At 38.0% G+C, this 21,263-nt stretch overlaps 1 protein-coding gene across 5 annotated transcripts in view; it reads right to left on the bottom strand.

Annotated features, from left to right (window-relative positions):
- Positions 1-21,263, bottom strand: part of LOC150086700 (atrial natriuretic peptide receptor 1-like) — a 193,772-nt gene that overhangs the window by 135,359 nt on the left and 37,150 nt on the right. For 3 of the 5 annotated variants that reach the window (XM_090372702.1, XM_090372707.1, XM_090372704.1), the window contains exon 2: positions 518-670. In XM_090372702.1, the coding sequence (XP_090228828.1) occupies positions 518-670 (153 nt within the window). Of the gene's footprint in view, positions 1-517; positions 671-980; positions 1,081-21,263 lie in introns of those variants that run through there. The other 2 variants (XM_090372703.1, XM_090372706.1) reach the window with 2 other exon arrangements.

The following is a 21,263-nucleotide window of genomic DNA, read 5'->3' as shown; positions in this document are numbered from 1 at the left end:
AAAACATTCCCAGTCTTTCTTGCGTATCTATTTATTTAAAGATAATATGTTTTGTGCGTCCAATTAACATACAACCATTTAATCATATCCTCAGCGTCCGAAAAACTAGGCTTTCACTGAGGACGTTATTTTCCCTTTGAGCAGCTGATGATTTATACAAATCACAGCAATGGAATATCATCCCACATGTGAAGAGGAACCCCCCTCCTCTCTCACACCCCAACACACAAACTTGCTCCATTAATTAAATATAATACAAATTTCAACCAATTAACTCATGAATCCTGGTGATTTGGTGACCTCTCAGTGAATTACATCGGGTCTTCTTGCTACCCAGCCGTAAACCCATTCATGTTACTAGAATACAGTAATAAATAATTTTCTGTTTATGCGCCGGGACGACTTCATTAGATCAGAGAAGTCAGTACCCTTTCCTATTTGGGATACGCATAAAAGAAAATGTCATATAAATCAATACAGTATAATAATATTCGTATATTTTATTATCCATTCTTACCATTTCCGCTTGCCCAAGAAGTAGTGCCATTTGCTTCACTTTGAAACAGTTCTGGATAGAGAAAGGCATATTCGCCGCTATCCGTCATTCCTAGTTCTTGTGCAATAAGTAGCAACTTTCGGACTTCACGCTCTCCTCCAAGGATCACTATTACTATAAAATAAATTAAGGTATTTTAAGACATAACAAATTAATTTTTTATGAATAAGATGTTATAAGTTGGGATTGCATTTCAGGTGTTAGAGGTGAAAATAGATAATATTAGATGACTCAAAAATAGGAATCATAAAAATAAATATATAATAAAATAAAATTAAGAATTCGTTTTTTGCAATGCAACACTGCAGTCTTAGACAAAAGAAAACAACCGAAGACCACAAAACACGCGCATTTTAAAGACATGTTATTTACGACTCAATAGGGCCTAAGTCGATGATGCACCTAAAACCTATAACAAACAAACCTTAGTGGAAAATGCGTCACCCACAGATGCATTTCGAGCACTGCCAATCAAGTAATACACAATACGAATGCAGACACGATACACATAAAAGTTCAATTCTCTTACAGTATAATGCCAACCAACGAGAAGCACAGTCCGTGCTGCTTGATTGACAACACGTCAGGACTAGGGACGAACAGCCGTTCTAATTGAAGACGTTCTCACGAGTTGTTCAAGTTGTTCTTTCATTCAAATTGTTATGTTTTATTTTTAAATGTTATTCTCCCTAGATGAAGTTTCTTTGCAAAGATGAATTCTCCAGGCGAGAGGCACTGAGCAATCGCTCAGTTCGCCCGCTTTTAAGGCTCTGCTGTCGCTTCTTGTAACTCCAGATCAAATCCTGCTAAGCTTGCCAAAACTGTAGACCATGTAAGCAATTTTTAACAACAAATATATTAGTTAGGTGCTTTACGTGACTGAATTCTACTGCAGATAAAAACTTAATGATTTCCTATAGATAATACATGGATATAGCTTCACTTTCCATTTATTCCAAAACAGCCAGAGCACGGCTAAGGAGATCTTAATGATCTTACTTAAATAAAATTAAAATCTTTAACTTACTTTAATACTTATATGCTAATATACTTTAATATGGAATGGTGAACCAAAAACATTTGGATTATTCTAACCGTAAAGTGTCTGCAACAGACGAATTCACTTGTATTTGGTGCTACACTCTGCACATGAGTTACTGCTCGCTATTTTAATCGCTGTAGAGATTGTAGAGATAACAATGCCCTTGCTCCAATCTGTATAATCTTTCTGACCGATAGGTGCGAAGTTGTTCAACCAAAAATGCTCAAAACCGTGCCAAGTGCCATGATCTGCATGTATAGTTGGAAATGCAAATTATTGGACCAGGCCAGACCAGCTTCCAGTCATCCACCATCTAGTGGCTTCACTCTAAACGCCAACGTAACTAAGGCCATGATGCCTCATGGCCTTAGTTACGTTGGCGTTTAACACACTCCTAACCATTGTAGAATGTCTAAACTGCTAGATAACATGTTAGCCAAAGGGGCGAGAAGAGGATCCAACGCATTAGGACCTCTGGCTGGCGGGTCTTCCATGGCTGGTCGACTCTTGGTACTGACCTACAGGGACGCGCCAAGTGGAAGTGAAAGGGGTACACAGCATCCGGGCGACATGTTCCGGATGTAGCAGAAAGTTCGAATCAAAAATAAATAAAAACAAACATACAAACATATATTTACAGTGATATGTGTAGGTGCGTTTGAAAAATAGTTTAATAAGATACATAGTTCGTAAGTGCACATGTGACAGTAACGTATAAATTAATACATGACAGTATAAATTAATTCAAAAACTTGATATAGTCATAACGACAACAATAGAAATCTTAAAGCAAGTTAATAATCATTTAAATGAATGTAAGACAGATGACAGTTTTAATGGCATGTTTAGATGAAGCTAAAAAAATTGCTGAAGAATAGATTCTGAAACATTTCCAGCTGTTGGTGTAATTACACCATGTAAGAATAAAAGAATGTTTATGTATGAAAATTCGGATGGCTGTATTGATTTGTCGGAAAGGCCTTATTAAAATAAATTTTTATTTCACTATTTTGGATACAGCTATATCCAAAATAGAAAACGGTTCGAACTCCTGAACATACATAATAAAACTTTTGAATTTTTAAATAACATTTATTCATTATTAACAATGAGTAGAGAAACAAAAGTGAAATACTGTATGGATTATAAAAATTAAATTATCAGATATTACACGAAAATAATCTGATATAAATGCTTTTGATTTTGTGTGACGAAATTGAAATCATTTTGACTTGCATTAAGCCTAACACAACCGCATTAACTGTTTTAGAGTACATATTTTCAAATAATCTTATAAACACGTTTCCAAACGTTTCAATAGCTTTAAGACAGTGTTTCCCAACGTGGGTCCCACGCCCCACATGGGGGCAATTTGATTGTTCAGGGGGGCAATTCAAAAATTGCTCGTCTAGAGTTTAAAACAACCGCCTACTATGATTTAACTTGTACAAAAGAAGAATTGTTGGTATCTCAATTTTAAATAAGCATTCGTTAAATGTTGTACTTTCTATAGAGCTGCACTTGAAAGTTTGGAGTAATATCAACTACAGTTTGCTCGGAGAGTATTGCTTACTATGCCTAGTGAAGGAATAGTACATACTGTATTGGACGATTGCTTATGGCATATGCAATGTGCAAGCAAAGTGGTTGTCTACTGTAGCCTACCGCAAACTCAGCATGTTATATGAAATAGGTAATTCCTTTCATACAAACGCTCGTTTGGGCATCGTGACTGTACATTTGGATAGGTTTGACGATCTCAGATTAAAATAAAAATTACTTTGTCCACGCACAGAATTATTATTAATGAAGAACCGTGATATACAATGGTATGTATTTGTCATATATGTATTTCTGTGGTCTCAGTAAATAAGCAAATAAGTCCAAAAACTCGAATTTGCAGAAGAGGAAAAATAAACTTCACACTCTCATATAAACACGCATATATTCGAATATACAAATATTTATTACTCACGCTAAAACTACAATAACGAAGATAGCTGCGTGTCACATAATAGTAAATAATAAATACTTTATTATAGTGCACTTATCTCATTTTTGACAAATTAGACTTATCTGCTTGTTCACAGAGACCACAGATTTAATAGCCCGAATTCAGTAATTCGTGTGATTTATTCATTCAAAAAGCGTACTAATAGTTAATTTTGATATATTAAAATAAAATTAAATTAACTTTAATGCATAGTTTATTTTTAGTTTTTGATTTATCTTATATTTATTTCTTTCAGTTGCGCAGTAAAATGAGTAGTGCAAGTAAAAAAAAAGTTCGTCAGTATTCAGAGGAATACTTAAAATTTGGTTTCATACCCGCTATCCACGATCAAAGGTCACCTTTTTGTCTTTTATGCCAACAATGCTTGACCAACGAATCAATGAAGCGAGGTCGTCTTGAGGCGCATTTGAAGGCGAAACATAATGCTCATGTAAATTCAGATTTAGATTACTTTCAAACTTTAAAGAAGAATTTTGAAAAAAGAGCAACATTAAAGTCTCTGTTTATTGCTCATACTGCAACTGTCAATCGTACTCTTGAGGCTAGTTATGAAATTTCTTTACTCATTGCTAAATCTTGGAAAAATCATACTATAGGAGAGAATTTAATCAAACCATCAATATCAGCATTTCTTAAAACAGTTCTGGAAAAAGATGACAAAGACGTGAAAGCTATGCCACTCAATAACAATACTGTTAGCAGAAGAATAGATGAAATGAGTGAAGATATTGAAATACAACTTGTTGGAAAGCTGAAAACAAGAAAATTCTCAGTGCAAATGGATGAATCAACTTTGAGAGACAGTGAAGCCGTACTGATAACTTATGTGAGATATATTGATAAAGGTAATTTTGCTGAAGAAATGTTATTCTGTAAATCATTAGAGAGCACCACTACCTCCAAAGATATATATAATAAGCTAAAAAATTACTTAGATGACAATAATATACCAATGAAAAATATAACATCTTGCGCTTCAGATGGTGCTCCTAATATGATGGGCAAGAAAAATGGCTGCTTAAAATTGATGAAAGATGAGAATCCAGAAATGCTTCTTGTGCATTGTGTTATTCATAGGGAAAACTTGGTAGCTAAAAATATTTCGCCTGTTCTTCATGAAGTACTAAAATCAGTTATAAAATGTGTCAATGCTATTAAAGCTAATGCCAAATGTGAGCGTCTCTTCAAGCTTTTTTGTGAAGAACAAAATGGAGACCATGTGAGACTTTTACTTCACACTGAAGTAAGGTGGCTCTCGAAAGGGAACTGCTTGGAAAGATTCATGGAACTATTTGATACTATTAGTGACTTTTTAAGTGACAAACCTGAAATGAAGCATCTGTTAACGGTCGATGGTAAAGCATTTGTGAGTTATTTAGCCGATATCTTTGAAAAACTAAATATATTAAATAAACAACTTCAAGGAACAAATAAAACTCTCGTCGATGCAAAAGCGAAGATATTTGGTTTCATTACATTTATTGAATTATGTCAAAAATATATTTGTAACAAAAATTTTGAACAGTTTCGTTGGCTGCAAAAATGTGAAGTGACTGATACCGCTGTACTTGTTATTGTCGATCATCTGAAAATTCTGTCCGCTGATTTAAAAGAAAGGTTTTCTGATTTAAAACAAATTGATTTTCCAACCTGGATGATGCAACCAATGTTAGTGGATTTGTCTGATGTATCAATGCAGTACCAAGAAGAACTCTCAGAAATGCAAAATGATGAGTCAGTTAAAACTTTATTCAATATAAAAGGAGCGATGGCATGGCTTTGTGATGAAACAGAAATTAAATACCCAAATTCAACCAACTTTGCAAGAGAGCTATTGTTACCGTTTCCATCTTCATATTTAGCTGAATGTGGATTTAGTGCCATAAATGATTTGTTCCTAAAGAAAAGAAATCGACTGGATATCACAAAACGGGGAGACTTGAGACTGAAGCTGACTAAATTGGAGCCCAATATAAAATCTCTCTGCGGCAAGCATCAAGCACAAGGGTCTCACTAAATTTAGTGCACTCATCTAGAAGTGACTTCACATGGAATGTTGAAATTATTAAACAATTAAATAATAATTACTAAAAATTAAAATATTATAAAAAAATCTTTCATATAAATTATTTTGTACTTGAATTTTAGTTGTCCATTATATGTTTTGAAAATTTACTTACTGTTTTTTTCTTAATAATTTCCTAATGATTTCTTCCTAAAACCTAAGTTTTGTGTCCTGAACAAGTTGTAATTAGGCTTCATTTAGGAAATAATTCAATTTTTGAATATAAAAAATATGTATATCGGTGTTTCCCAACGTTACATAGGGGGCATCAGAATTTTAGAAAGACTTAGGTGGGGCATGGTAAAAAAAAGGTTGGGAAACACTGCTTTAAGAATATTTTGACGATGAATCTTACCATGGCACACTGGGAAAGACCTTTTTCAAACTTTTTTTCCACTCTCTAGGATCAATGCCTTCCCTATCCTCTCCAGAACATCTAGAGGAAGAAGTATGGAGAGGAATTGTAGAGCTGGCTGTCTAGCTACCGAATCTTTTGCCCACACTGCCCTGAGGGGGGGGGGGGCATAGATCTCGTGGAATTCGGGTAAATCGACATGATACTGTGGTAAATATTGAGAGTAATAGACAAAAAAGATGGATGACATTTAAAGAGCCTAGTTTTAATACCATGGAAGGCTTGCATAAACCGGACCTTCTGTGTACAAGGGTGGCTATCTGTTCCTTGTTGATGCTCAGGTTGTAGGTTCCGGATACGACCTCCAGAAGTGCCATAGGTTGAAGTCGCGGTACTATGACTCAAACATTAGTCTAAAGTAGCTGATTAAACAGCAATATGGTTTTTCTCCGATTGTATCCTCCATCACTGTGTCCTGCTGGAGGGTTCATCAGCGGATGACCTCTGTTTTTACTGAGTGGTGCCCTGATATGTAGGTTTTTCTGTCTGCACATCATAAGGTTACCATAGACATATAAGTATGGAATTGTGTAAAAAAAAAATTATTTACAATCATACATGAAACAATTTCCAATCAATTTAAGCATTATTAATATTGAAAATAAAATTGCCACAAATATTTCAGATGTTGTAAGAGTTTGCAATAAAAAAAAGCTAGGAAAGTTAATTTTACCCGAAGCTACATATTATTATTATAATATTATTTTTGTACCTACATTTTTAGTTTATAGAAATTTTTTTTATTTAATATAAAATTTAGTTATTTCAAACTATTAAGTTTTCTTTTATATAATTAATTAATATAATATGGCTTCACGATATTTAAATAAATTATAAATAAAATTTCTCTTTATACTCCGGGACGACCACTCGGTCAGAGGAGTTCACAAGATACATAGAATACCAGAAACAGAGCCGTATTTAGCAGTCAAGGGATTGAACCCCGGTCACTCAAATACGTGTACTTATGTATCCACGCACTGACCACTCGGCTACGGCGGCCTCTTATGCGATTTAACTTGTATAAAAGTTATTAATTTGATGTAAATGAAAATTAATTTTTAAATGTATTTATCCATACACCTTTAAACCTCTGGTATTGACAGTGTCCTGTTCACACCCACAATGTATAGTATTAGTATTAGTATTAGTAACGGCCGTATGGTGCAAGAAAGCCTATGGCTTATGCTGCACCAGCCAAAAAAAAAAAAAAAAATCCGAACAAAACAATGATAAAAACAAAAATTAAATAAATAAATAATAATAATTAATAAATAAATAAAAATAATAAAATGAAATTAAAAATTAAATAAAAAGGAAATTAATCCTATCATCCTATGCGCTTCCCTTACCCGAAAGTACTATCCAGATGACCTTTGAATTTCCCCAAACTGTCGGCCTCTACCACCCATGAAGGCAACTTATTCCAGTAATTTATAACTCGCTGGCTAAAATAAAACTTCCTGCAGTCCAATCTAAACATTTCCCCGCGTAACTTGAATTTATGTCCCCTAGTTCTAGCATCATTTATAATCTTGAAAATTTTGTCCTCATTCATTTTACTGATGCCTCTCAGAGCCTTAAACACCTCAATCAAATCTCCTCTAAGGTGTCTAGTTTCCAAACTCTGCAACCCACATATTCGAAGTCTTTCTTCATAAGGACGCCCTTTTGCCGATCTCACCAGGCGAGTTACCCTTCTTTGCACCCTTTCAAGAAGCTCGATGTCTTTCTTTAGGTGCGGTCTCCATACTTGAACACAGTATTCCAAGTGTGGTCTAACATAGGCCTTATATAATGGGATTATCACGTCCCTATCTCTACTTGCAAAAGTTCGATAGATCATCGATAGGACACCATGGGCCTTCCTTGCAACCTGTTTACAATGCTCAGAGAATTTCATGTCTGACCGTATCGTAACACCCAAGTCCCTTTCCTCCAGTACTGGGTTTAGTTGAACTCCACCAAGTGAATAAGTTATTTTGGGATTACTGTTTCCCAGGTGTAATACCTTACACTTTGTTGGATTAAAGCACAGCTGCCATTTTTCTGACCATTCTTGAAGTCTATCTAGGTCTCTCTGAAGAAGCTCAGCTTGACAGTGATGATTAACTACTCTACCAATTTTAACATCATCTGCAAATTTAGACATCACGCCCTCTATCCCTTCATCAATGTCGTTTATGAAAATTAAAAACAACAGTGGTCCTAATACTGATCCTTGGGGAACCCCACTTCTTACATCAACCCAATCTGAGGAATAGCCATTTATCACAACCCTCTGCCTCCTGCCCTGAAGCCATCCTTCTATCCATCTAAGGATTTTCCCAGTGATTCCAACCTGTTCCAGCTTATAAAGCAACCGCTCATGTGGGACTGAGTCAAAAGCTTTGCTGAAATCTAAATAAACAATGTCGAAATTATTCCCTAAATCCAGCTCGTGAGTGACCCTTTCGAAATAGCGAACCAGATTTGTTAAACATGATTTTCCCTTTACAAAACCATGCTGAGTATCCTTGAGAATTTCAATTCTATCCAAATGATCCTGAATTCCACCCTTGATCAATGCCTCCATGATTTTCCCTACTACTGAAGTCAGACTGACAGGTCGATAATTTCCCACTTCACTTTTAGAGCCACCCTTATGTATGGGAGATACATTTGCACTTTTCCAATCCAAGGGAATCTCCCCAGAGTCTAGTGATGCTCGCATAACCAGCCTCAGTGGTTCAATGCACTCGCTTGCCGCCTCTCTCAAGATTATAGGGTATATTCCATCAACTCCAGGAGCCTTACTAGTCTGTAGGCTTGAAAGTTTTTTCATTAAATAATCTTGCGAAATTTCAATATCATTAATTACATATTTTTTAACTTCGCTCCCACAATTTCCCATTGCCACAAAAGGCTTTTCATTTGTAAATATCGATGCAAAATAACTGTTGAGTTCATCTGCAACGGCAGCTGGTGTATTTATTACTATCCCCTTTCCCTTACGTAAAGGTCCGATCTGGTTTGTCCTGCTCTTCTTGGCATTTATATATGTGAAGAATTCTTTATCCCCCCTCTTTGCTCTGTTTGCTAGTGATTTCTCATAAACTGCCTTTGCCTGTCGAACCTTTTCTGTGGCTCTATTACACACCACCTTGTAGCTGTTATAGGCTTCAGTACTTTTTATTGCTCTGTAACGTTTCCATGCCACCTTTTTCTGCTCAAGTAATGTGGCAACTTCACTATTCATCCAACTTGGAACCCTTCTCGTGGAGTATTTTTTTAATGGTATATACGCATTCAAGGCATCTGTGATTAATGTTTTAAAAGCGTACCACAGTTCAATTGTATTCATTCTCTGCGCGATATCTACCCAGTTAATAGAGGCCATGTAGTATCTTAAGGCATCGTAATTTCCTTTTCTGAAATTAAAACCCATTCCTTTGCCTTTTACTTCTGCTACCTCTCTCGTCATCATCCACCGTAGAACTCCGTGATCACTTCCTGCTACTGGTTCCTCTACTGTCAGCCCTGTTATGTCATCTGATTCATGTGTGATGATGAGGTCTAGGATATTCTTTTCTCTAGTACTTTCCCTGACATGTTGATACAAATAACAGTCATCTAGTTGATTTAAAAATTTTGTTCCCCATGTCGAGTTTCCTTCCCATTTACTCCAATCAATTAGAGGCAAATTGAAATCACCCATAATAAGGCATTGACGCTTACTTGCCCATTCCATTTGCATGTAGAGGCTTTTGTCATAATCTTCACAATCACCTGGTCTGTAGATTACGCCTACTCGCATTGTACCTTTGTTTCCAACTATCTCACACCATACAGACTCTATACTAGCATGTGAAATGTCGGAATCTGGGAAAGCTATCGTCGCACTCAGGCTGCTTCTGATAAGAAGCATTACCCCACCACCCCTTCTATCTACTCTATCCTTCCTAAATACATTATACAAGCCGTACTGAAACTCATCATCCCCAATTTCCGGGTGGCACCACGTCTCCGTAAGCCCTATTATGTCTGCGTTACTTGTTTTAACCAGCAGTTCGAATTCGCTCATTTTATTGACGACACTTCTAACGTTACTGTATAAACAATTAAGATTTACTGTTCTTGTATATTTAACAACCCTAACACAACCCTTGAAGTTTTTTAGGCTCTCTTCCCTGATATTAGCTACCTGCTCACGTGAAACGTCTTTGCCCCCAGAACATCTAGATAATACGTCCAGTTGGGGTAACAGATAAGAACTCTTAAGGTATGTGCAAGAGTTACATTGACCAATATTATCAGATAAACGCGTGTCAGTATTACCCACATCCCCCCTAACTAGCAGTTTCCCTGAGCCTTTAAGGTATCCTCAATAATACTGGCAAAAACTTTTGCACCACCTTTGTTTAAGTGTATCCCGTCTCTACCAAACAGATTCCTTCTACCTACAAGTGTGGGCCATGCTGATAGAAATTTACCCCCTAAAGCCTTGCAGATTCCTTCAAGTCTTGAGTTAATCCACAAGGCTCTTAACATATAATCCCTCCTATCGTGTCTGGGCAGAATTGCAGACACATAGACATTATGGCCTAGCTCGCGACATTTCCTCAGCATGGTCCTGTATTTTTCCAACAAATCGTCAGATCGTGTACGTTTAATATCGTTTGTCCCCACATGAATAATAATATTTTCTTTACCCCCTTTAAAATCTGACAGTCTGTTGGTGACATCATCAATAGTTGCTCCCGGCAGACATACCCTGGTTCTGCTCCACCTATCTTTATTACAAAAAATATTCCCCGTTTCCCTGACAATGGAGTCTCCTAATAAAACAATGTCCTTTCTAACCAGGGTAGTTTGCACTTGGTTTTTCTGTTTTGAGGCTCGAATCGGGTGTGCATCACTTGGTAGATTGCTGGAGTTTTGAGTCCCTGACGAGCTCCCAGAAGCATTATTTTCGAGGGCAAGCACTCGTTTTTTCAGGGACTCAAATTGTTCCATCAGTGCACCAAATAGTACGCGGAGATGGGAGGAACCCCTGGTGCCGTTTGACTCTAAACACACACACTCTACTTCTTATACTTCCTAATATTAAAATTTAAATACGGGAAGGGGGGAATTAGGGCTGGCACCTAAGCGAAAACTAGGCTTGTCACTTCTCTGCTGACCTAAAAAAGCAAAGATGGTGCATCTGCTGGTAAAGTTATGGTCACAGCACACGAAATACGTACAAGAAGGCCGTGTTCGAGATACTTGTTTCTACTAATCCCGTCATCTTGAGGCGAGGAATGGGCCAGAGACGTTAACCCCAGTTGGAACTCAGTTCCAACGTCTTCGACCCATTCCTCGAGTGGAACTAGTGGAACCAGTCTACTGAATGCTGTAACCTCGGGTTCCCCTTATATGAAGAGAGTGCTCTACATGGTGATGGTAGCGGCAGATGTTTCAAGAAGTCACCCTCAGTTGTATTCCTAATGCAAAGCTATCTCAGTGTAAATAGAAATAAACAATCAATAAATAAAATATTTTCGATAATCGTTAATTGGATATCAGATTAAAGACGTATATATGTCCGCTAGGCCATTTTTTTTTTTTTTTTTTTAATTCCAACAATAAAATTCTACAAACTAATTTTTAAATACAGATTTCTAAGATTAATTCTTCATTCGGCTTTTTCTATCAGCAAAATCATTAACAACGTTTAAGGCTAATACCAAATGGGAAGCTTTCCCAGTGCATCAGGACGAAAGTTAGGAAACACTTAAGAGAACCTCTGGCTTTTATAATCCTTAGCAAGCTTCTCTCCCGAATGCCAATCAGAACAGCACTGATCCTGTGCCCGTATAAGCTAAACAATTTTTTAAATGTCATAATTATGAACCAAGAAAGGGGGGAAATCATAACATGTCGTCAGAGACTATAGTTTTGTGTGTGTTAAGCACTAAAGCAACTAAGACTATGAGGCGTCAGTATATTGTATCTGTAAATTGCGTGTATCCGTGGTCTATTTACCATTTGATGGACGGGAAACCTGAGCTTCCGGGAGATAAAACAATGCAACTCTCACCAGAGACCGATTAACAGAGCCACTCCATGAAAAAGCCACAAAAAAAAATTCTCGCGTCATTGATGGAATTCAAGCCAGTCCTCTTCCCCTCGTTGTGGGGAGGATGGTGATTACATCCATACTACTCGCGAGGACATCTCTCGACGAAAGGGATCATTAAGTGTAACAGGTTAAAAGGTCACCGGAGAGGGAATCAATTCCTGACACGCTTTTGGACACAGGGGAATTTCATCCTACACTCGGAAACAGCGAAATTGTATTTTGGAAGTGTATAAAGGAGCGCGAATGTTCAAGTTCAAGTACTGTAACAGTATTTACCCTTCAGGAAAATATCTGCTGAGTAACATTCATGCAACCCTCCCCTTCAGCCTATAAGGTTGTAGCATTTTACCTGACCCGCTTAGACTTATGGAAGTTTTCTTAGCAAACTTTCATAAGCTTTAACAAACCAGGTTAACAGTAATCAAACTGTAAAGGCCAAAATAAATTTGCCAGTGTAAATTCTGTTTTTAGTTTTTATCAAGAAACTTATTCAGAAAAATATAGCTGACAAGCAACTACTACGACATCATCCATTGGAAGGATAAGCAGCAGTTCCAGTACGCACGCGAAGAGTTGTTTTTTAATTAAAAATATATTATATGTGAAATTATGCGAAATTTTGCTCTTTTATGGTCTGAATTTGGCTTAACTTCCTATTTCTCACGTAGCTTACGTGGGTCGAATACAGCAAAGTTCGCAAGGGAACGGGGTCAGCCCAAAATATCTGTTGCAGTAGAAGGGGAGGAAAATCTAAAAATACACTGAATTATTTCATTTCGTAATAGTGGTGTCTCGTAAAATATCAGAGTTTCTCTCATTTATACACCTTAACATAAATACAAACAAAATACCAATGCTCACGTTTCTGGCGCTATCATTGAAAATGAGAGAGTAGAAATTTAATATTCACACTCGAGGCATGAATCTGTCAAGGAAAACGATGAACTTTTGAGTCTAGGTTCGATGACACGTGGTGAGACTGAAGCTCGTGCCAGAACGGGGATATTTCCGTCAATAGCAACACTTCTTGGAAAATTGAAATGCGTGGGTGCTACTTTCCCTTAGTTTTCCTCTGGAAACTAAAATATGTCGGTTATCTAGTCATAATAATTATAAAATACGATACATCAGTGTATATTTACGAGAATCAGTTATGTTCCGAGAAAAATAAACTCTAATCGTGCGATTTATTTATTTACCGTACCCGCTTGCTGTATAAGAGAAAACAGATGCCTATCCTGGTGCTAAGAAGCAAGGCGCCTCCGTAGCCAGGTGGGCAGGAGCGGCAGTGCGTAGCACACACTTCTTGATTAGACCGGGGTTCGAGCCCCCTTACCACCAAATACGGAGGATGCGGAAAGGTCAGAGAATGACCACCACATATCTCCGGAGCAATATGGCCTTAGTTGCTAATGCTCCTAAAAACCAAAAACAACAACAAAAAAAAAAAAACAGCTAAGAAGCAAGGACAATACATTGATTTGCATAAAAAATAAAACTTTTTAAATTTAAAGAATAATAATAAAAATCTAAACTTAGTAGCAGTCTACTAGGCACACATCTGGTGTGATAGTAGCTCAAAGATACTTATAGTTATATTGCTACATATGAAGTAGCCAACACTGTTTGTGCTTTAGGGAGTGAAGACTGCAAGTATAACTATCAGGAACCTTCCTGATACCAAAAGCATTTGGGTGGCATTCGTACTATACCATACAACTACTTATATATAAGGTCACAAGATTTCTGACCAGAATAGATCTGGTTGGAGATGAAGAGACTTCTTCATCTCATTAGATGAAGTTGTTTGGAGACGGTCACTGAAGACAGTGATAATTTCGTGACAAAGGTGATAACAGCAGCTGAGACCTGCTGAATCAATGAAATCTAGAAAGCAAATAGCAGAGCTCCATGTGGAAGTCTCCAGCATCAAGAAAAGTAAAGATGCGCATCTTGTGATAAAGTTATGGTCATAGCTTTCTTCGCAATGTTGAAATGGTGTTGTTTAGCGTTACAGGTCAAGCAGCACCGGATGTTCCCCAACTCCGCGTTGTATGCTTTGTGTTGCAGAACAAACTCTGTCAAAGCCAGATAGATAGTGCCTGTGTGTGTTATTTTGTGTGGTCTGCGAGGTGGTATGTTGAATTATGTTGGTCTGTTGTTCATCTGGCCTCTTAGCCGTGGTGCCCTTGGAAAACCAAGGTTCCCCGTTACCGTCCACGAGAAAGTGGGCCTTATAAAGTAGGGTGTAAGATTACTGGCTGGGACGAACCCTGGCGTCGCCTGACCTTGCCAGGGAGGGCTCCTAAAAATAAAACGTTTTTATTAGAAGAGAGCGCGGGAGTGATAGTATAAGTTATGGTGTATAGGTGAAGGCAAAGAAGGTGGCTTAGGAAGGCTTCCACAAAGAATTTGGCAGTTAAGGAGATAGAGGGTCACCCCTGTGGAGGGACTGTTAAGAAAAGCAAAAGCATTTAGGCTGGTAGGGCCCACAAGGCAAAGCGTTTGGTGTGGGAGGTGGACAATGCTCTGGGTGTTCGGGAGATTAAAGTCATAAGGTCAGGCGCCTTGACCCTATGACCACCCCTATGAGGGAGGGCTGGTAACTATCAGGCACGTTCAGATCAAAGAATTCCACACTAGCCAGAGCAGCTGCAGTTAGTGTGAGCATCCCACGCCATACCACCCAGTAGTTCAGTATGGTGTCAGCACAGGCGATAGGGGGACATCCAGTTTGGATGCATCTCCTAACTGCTGTCACTTTTGGGGGGGGGGAGAACTGTCGACAAGACAAGCACATAACACACTTTAGTCACACACCTATCCTTATAGGCGTACACAGGACGTTTTAAATTATTTATTTATTTGTAATATATATGCATATTCAGGTGTTGTTTGTTTTTTAGGAGCATTAGCAACTAAGGCCATATTGCTCCGGGGATATGCGGTGGTCATTCCCTGACCTTTCCGCATCCTCCGTATTTGGTGGTCACAGGCTCGAACCCCGGTCTAATCAAGAAGCGTGTGCTAAGCACTGTTGCTCCTGCCCACCTGGCTACGGAGGCGCCATATTCAGGTGCGCAGCATGGAAGAAAAAGTAAAAAAAAAAAAAAAAAAACGGCCTCCGTAGCCGAGTGGGCAGGAGCGGGAGTGCAGTAGTACACGCTCTTTGAGTAGACCGGGGTTCAAGCCCCTGCCTGCTGAATACGGTCGATCTGCCAACCCGCACTGGACCAGCGTGGCAGATTATGGTCCATTTCTCTCAGCATGAATTGTTGAGGAGGCTTCCACCCTGCAGTGGGTTGATAATGGCTGCACTTTAGAAAGCACAGCATTTACTCTCACATTTGTCCTGTTTCACTCAACAACTATCTTATACATTGACGGTATCACAAAACCCTGAACAGCAACACAATTTTTATTTATTTATTTATTTTTTTCCGCAGATTACAAGCACTTATTTTGCCAGCGCACAGTTTACCCACACGGCAAAAACATTCATACCACACTTACACACCTTATTAACCTACAAGGGAGCATCTACGTATTTTTATTTTAAGAATGCCATTTACTGTTATACTTGGGGGAGGGAGCAGGGAAATCCTCGCTTGTGCAACTCCCTTCACACATATCATTCACTCGTGCTCGTTTGCCCTGTACATCATTACCGAGCTAGTACAGGCACAAGTGAGAGCCTGAGGACCGAAAGAGAGCAGTGTTGAGAGGGAGAAGAGGATGGAATTTATTGTTAAGGGTGGGGTATTTATCAGGGCTGGGAAATATCCCTGTTGTATAATGTATGTTATTTCCATGTTCCCCTCAAGCCAAACCGGGAGGAGACTCCACATCCGATATAACCATAGAATACTATGGGACTGGAGGTTTCCATCGGAAGTGGGGAGAGGTTAATTTTATTGTTAGTAAATTTCTTTAGTGGTCCAATTTGTCCTGTCATGTGGTTTCTCGTTTTTTTTGATACTCCTCTCAAAACTAACTTAAGCAGTGACCACCCACACAAGTTTTCGTAAGTTAAAAAGTAACCAGGAATGGTCACCGGCAGAAGAAAAGAGGTGTGTACCTAAATGTAATGGTTTCATCTTTGTTAGGGTGGTAGTCTACCTCTCTCCAGCACAAAATAAAAAAATTCGGTTCCCAAGGGTTCTCTCATTACACTTTGGACCGGAAGAGAAATCCCCCCCCCACCAACATTAAGTCTATTGTTGGAGCCTGCAAATACAAAGATCTTTTAATATTTGGGTCAACCGGTCCGTGAGGGTACAACTTGGTTTCAACATTTTCTGCTTTGTAGAGGCTTTTATGCTCTACTTTAGTTTCCAGCAGGTGCCTGTGACCAGCACACAGACAATCCGCACACACAAATTTTCACAACCTGTGAGTCTCAGTCAAGCAAACTTGCGAGCGCGCACACGCACACAGAAATTTCACATTCGCAAACAGTTGCAGATATTTTGGTACAACTCATTTATACTCAGTGCCAAACTTTACTACCCCTCTCTCTCTCTCAACACACAGTCAGACATTCCGGTTAATTAGAGTAAGGAGGCACCATTCACTTTGATAGCTCCCCCAAGGTCTTGGTCGGTAATATTTGGTAGTTCAGAGTATCACATCCGAGGTGGGAGAGGGGGAAGGACTGCGCCAGAATGATTCAGGTTTCTATTGTGGGATCAGTTATTATCGTGGTGGTGTTTATGGCCTGTCACAGAAGTTCCCAAAGCAAAGACTGCCTGCGAGTACTCAGTAATATAGCTCTTCAATAATGAAGAGACGTTCGAGGTTTCTGGGCAACTGAGAAGTAATTTTAGCGATAAACCTGTTTCTACGGTCATTATTGAGAGGCAATCAAAAAGGATGTGGTCCCAGTCCTCGTTCATTCCATAGTTGTAATAGGGAGTCATCAACTAATCCAAAACAAAAAAAAAAGAAAAGAATGGACAGTACAGTATTATATTTCTACGCTTAAGAACCTGCAAGAACTTATCTGCCGGGATGCCCTAATTTCCAGAGTAGTAGTTGGATGCTCCATCATGACAGTTAGAGTAAAAATTAAAGTTGATAAAAGTCCGATTGTGAATCCTGCGGGAGAGCCTAAAATGTACAGTTTTTCCACTCATTTTCTGGAAAATTTTCCAATAATTTTCGCATAAGGCAAAACTGTTGGAATTCCTATGTGCAATAGCTGTTAGAAAAAGTATCAGAGAATTCTTGGAATTGAAGAAACTGGAACTGTTTTGTTCAGGCCAACCAAAAACCTTGCCTCCACATGTAATAGAAATGATTTATGACCCAATCAGAATGTTTAGGACTACTTGGTCAGATGTGGTCTCAACAAGGATGAGACTTGGACTCGTTTTTCCATCAGTGTGCTGAACTCCTGAATGAAGTATACTTATACAGGTGGCTCGAAAATTTTACCTACCCCTCATCACTGGCTGCTCCGAAGCCCGAATACTATCAAGCAACATTGAATTATGGGGCAGTTCATTACAAAGAAGTGGTCCGCACAACTAAGGATGGAACAAGCTGCTCTGAATGCATTTTGTGCAGTTGCTCCTGCAGGGATCGATTCTCACGCCACACAGAGGTACACAATTTTGTATTGTGAAAATGGTAATGCATACAAACACACTATGGATGAGTAACTGTTGCTAGGGTCGTTTAAATTCATTACATTTCATTTTTTATAGGAAAAACAACTTTTTTAAACACCCTACACACAATAACATTCTAATTTTCACTCGCTCTCTATGAACTGTGGGAGAGGTAGGGGGAGAGAATGAATAAAGGTATTACATTACCTCTTTATACCTTTTAAGTCTTTTAACATATACCTTTTATGCTATATGATTAACAAGTTTATTCTTAAATTAATAATCCCTTAATATAACCCGAGACATGTTTTAAAATATGGTTATACTCCAGAATATGGGTACATCTTTACGGGCGGGGCTTCTTTTGCTTGAATTCGTCCCGAATTTGGCCACGCCTGCAACGCGGTGACTCTGGAATTCGGCAAAAAAAAAAAAAAAAAAAATAATAATAATAAATAAATAAATCACATGGTATGTGTATAAATTTAAAATTGTCAAATTTCTATTTTCAAGTTTAACGAAATGTGAATTGGCTCGATAAAGGTTTCTAAAGGGGTTAGATATAATTTCATGAAAAGGGTGTACAGAAATTCTGAAGGTAATAGGCGCTTATGCATTTGCAAATGCGTCTAACAGTGATAAATAAAACTTCTTATCAACTATACATTTTGTAACATATATAAATGTCACGACCCAGATGACTTTCGCGTATCCCAAAGTTACACTATTTTGTATATAGAGATGTAGATGGATAGAAATACAAAATACAGTACCTCTTTATGTTACTAACATTGTGGTTATTTGCTAATGACTAAAGAAATAAATTAAAACGTTTCCGTGGAAGTTAATAACCTACTTCTATGGTAACTAATGATATCACTTATCAGAATGACGTCAAAATCCTGCAGAACAAATTCGAAACTGCAGAGGAGCTCGCAAGTTCATCTTTCAGATGCATAGGACGTTATCTCAATCAGCTAATATTAGCAGTAATTTTATTACATTAGATTACCTTTATTGCTTTAAACTGGTTGTCTTTACTTAATGCATTTCACAGTTCCATCAGATTTTCGCAAGACGAAAATAAATCTTTATATATTTACTTTGTAATTTTACATTCTTAATTTAAATATTCGTAATATTTTTAATTTCGCTAAACACAATTAGTGCTGTAATTAACTTAGGTTGGTCATGTTTTCAAAAGCACGTTGATACAGGTGTTTTTAATGAATACGTTGACACGTTTATTAGTAAACCACGTGAATTATTCAAGTAAATTTTATGGTGCAAAAAGTATTACAATTAAAAAAAAAAAAAAATACGTGAGTTTGACTCCCACACAGTGGCAAAACAACCATACTGCCAGTTCCGCTACCGCGGGGGATTGAGAAGTCAGGGAGAGCCCAACAGCTGGTTTAGTAGGGTTGTTAAAAATCATGTGGGGACAGCTTGACAATCTGGCGGGGGGCAGAATTTATAGTTTGCTTCTGCTTCCACACAATGGAACCACTTGGAGACGTTTCTAGATTTCATATTAAAACCTATTATCAGGCGCAATCAGGGAAGATTTGGCTTGGCAAAATTACACATACCTAAACTAACATCAGATTAGGTTATCTGTGTTAACACACATTAACAAACGTTATGCACTAAAGCAACTAAGGCTTTAAGGCGTTAGCATATTGTCTGTAACTGCGTGTTTTCTACTGTCGGTTTGCTGTTTGTGGACGAAAAACCGGAGTTTCCGGGAGAAAAAACTATGCAACTCTCGTCCAAGATCGACTAACTCAGCCACGTGTTGATAAAAGCCCATAAAATTTCCTCGCGTCACTGAAGGGATTCGAACTCAAGCCTTTTCTACCCGGTGTGGGCGAGCGGTGATTATAACTAATGTGCCAGCCGGGATGGTAGCACAGTAAAAGAAGTTTTCTCTTAATTTAGTTAGAATCACTATTTGACATTCAATATCGAATAATGATTTTGATGCTAAATTTTTAAAATCAACGGGAAAATACTTTCCAACCATCCTTCGCTCATTGTTATTCTGTTTATAACTGTTAGTCCTTAATAATTCAGTTTAGAACTGTTCCATCAATGAGAACTAAGGGACAATTAATTTTTTAGCAATGCTACAGCAATGACCCAAAGTTCCTTACAGTGCATGAAATTTTACCACATCACTGCACAAAATTAGTAATTATTATAAACAAAACGTGTTTACTATAGGTCTAAATATAAAAGAAGTCAAACTCTCCCTTCTTTCATCGTGTTCTCGAGTGAGGGATGGCCTATTCCCAACTCCCCCTCTCCTGGAAACTCCTGTTTTTTATCCAAAAAAAAAAAAAAAAACAGCCAAACCGGCCAGAGAACACACAATTTACAGACGCAAGACACTAAAGGCTCATGGCCTCAGATGCAAAAAAGACTGCATTCTGCTGCTAACTTCAGCAAGTGGAGCAGCATGAATGTGCCAATAGACTTCACAGAAATAACGTGTCACAACAATTTCTGTTTCTTTTTTTATTTGTCATAATTTATTGCGATTTTGCAATTTTCACCTGAATGAACCTCGTAATAGATACAGTATGTAATATGAATCTATCAGTGGTTTCATTCTGGATTATTATTTGACAAAATAAAACTAAATTCTAGTATTAGTAAGCCGTCTTCAAAGAAGTGCAGGGGCTCACATCTGGTGATTATAGGCTTAGCACACCCAGGATCCTGAGCTGGATATCATCATTCTTCTCTTTCTTGGTGATTCCCTTTCTACTTCTCTCTCTTTTTCTCTCAGCTCTCAGGATAACTCGGGAGGTTTTTTTTTTTTTTTGGCTGGTGCACATAAGCCTCAGGTTTCCTTGCACCATACGGCTAATAATAATAAGTGCGGGCAACCAAGAGTTGCCTTTATATAAATATTTACATGTGGTGGCTAGTATAACCAATGTTTTTTTTTTCTTACCTTTCAGTATAAATCAAAGTTAATTTAAAAAATAATGACTCCTAGGTCATGGAGCGGCAACCATAAATAAACAACATTTTTAATGCAATTTGTTCTCCTGGACCCTAGAAATGAAAGTGAGCAGAACTTCACCTGATGAAAATCTAGAACAAGTATGGAAATATGTCACGGTTCTCCGTGGATCGTTAAACATTATGGCATAGTATCAAGTTATAGAAATGGTCGAATAGTAAATATATATTACGAGAGGTGTTTGAAAAGTTCTCGAACTGGCAACACTGCGACGCTGTAAGAGACTGCGGTGGAGTTATGAACCTAGAAGTGGCGGACCAAGAATGCTATTATGGATTTGAACGTGGAACAAGTGCAACGCTTGTTCCACTTATTATCAGACTCGCTAATCTTGTTCACAAAACGAAATTAGACCGTCCCATGACCTAAGAAATCCATGAACGATTCCTTATCAGGTGATTTGCAGGATTTGCCCATTTTCC

This window comes from Mastigoproctus giganteus, chromosome 4, assembly GCF_048544385.1.
Source record: "Mastigoproctus giganteus isolate SK-2022 chromosome 4, ASM4854438v1, whole genome shotgun sequence".
NCBI classification, from domain to species: domain Eukaryota; kingdom Metazoa; phylum Arthropoda; class Arachnida; order Uropygi; family Thelyphonidae; genus Mastigoproctus; species Mastigoproctus giganteus.
This window is presented reverse-complemented; position numbering and strand designations above follow the sequence as displayed.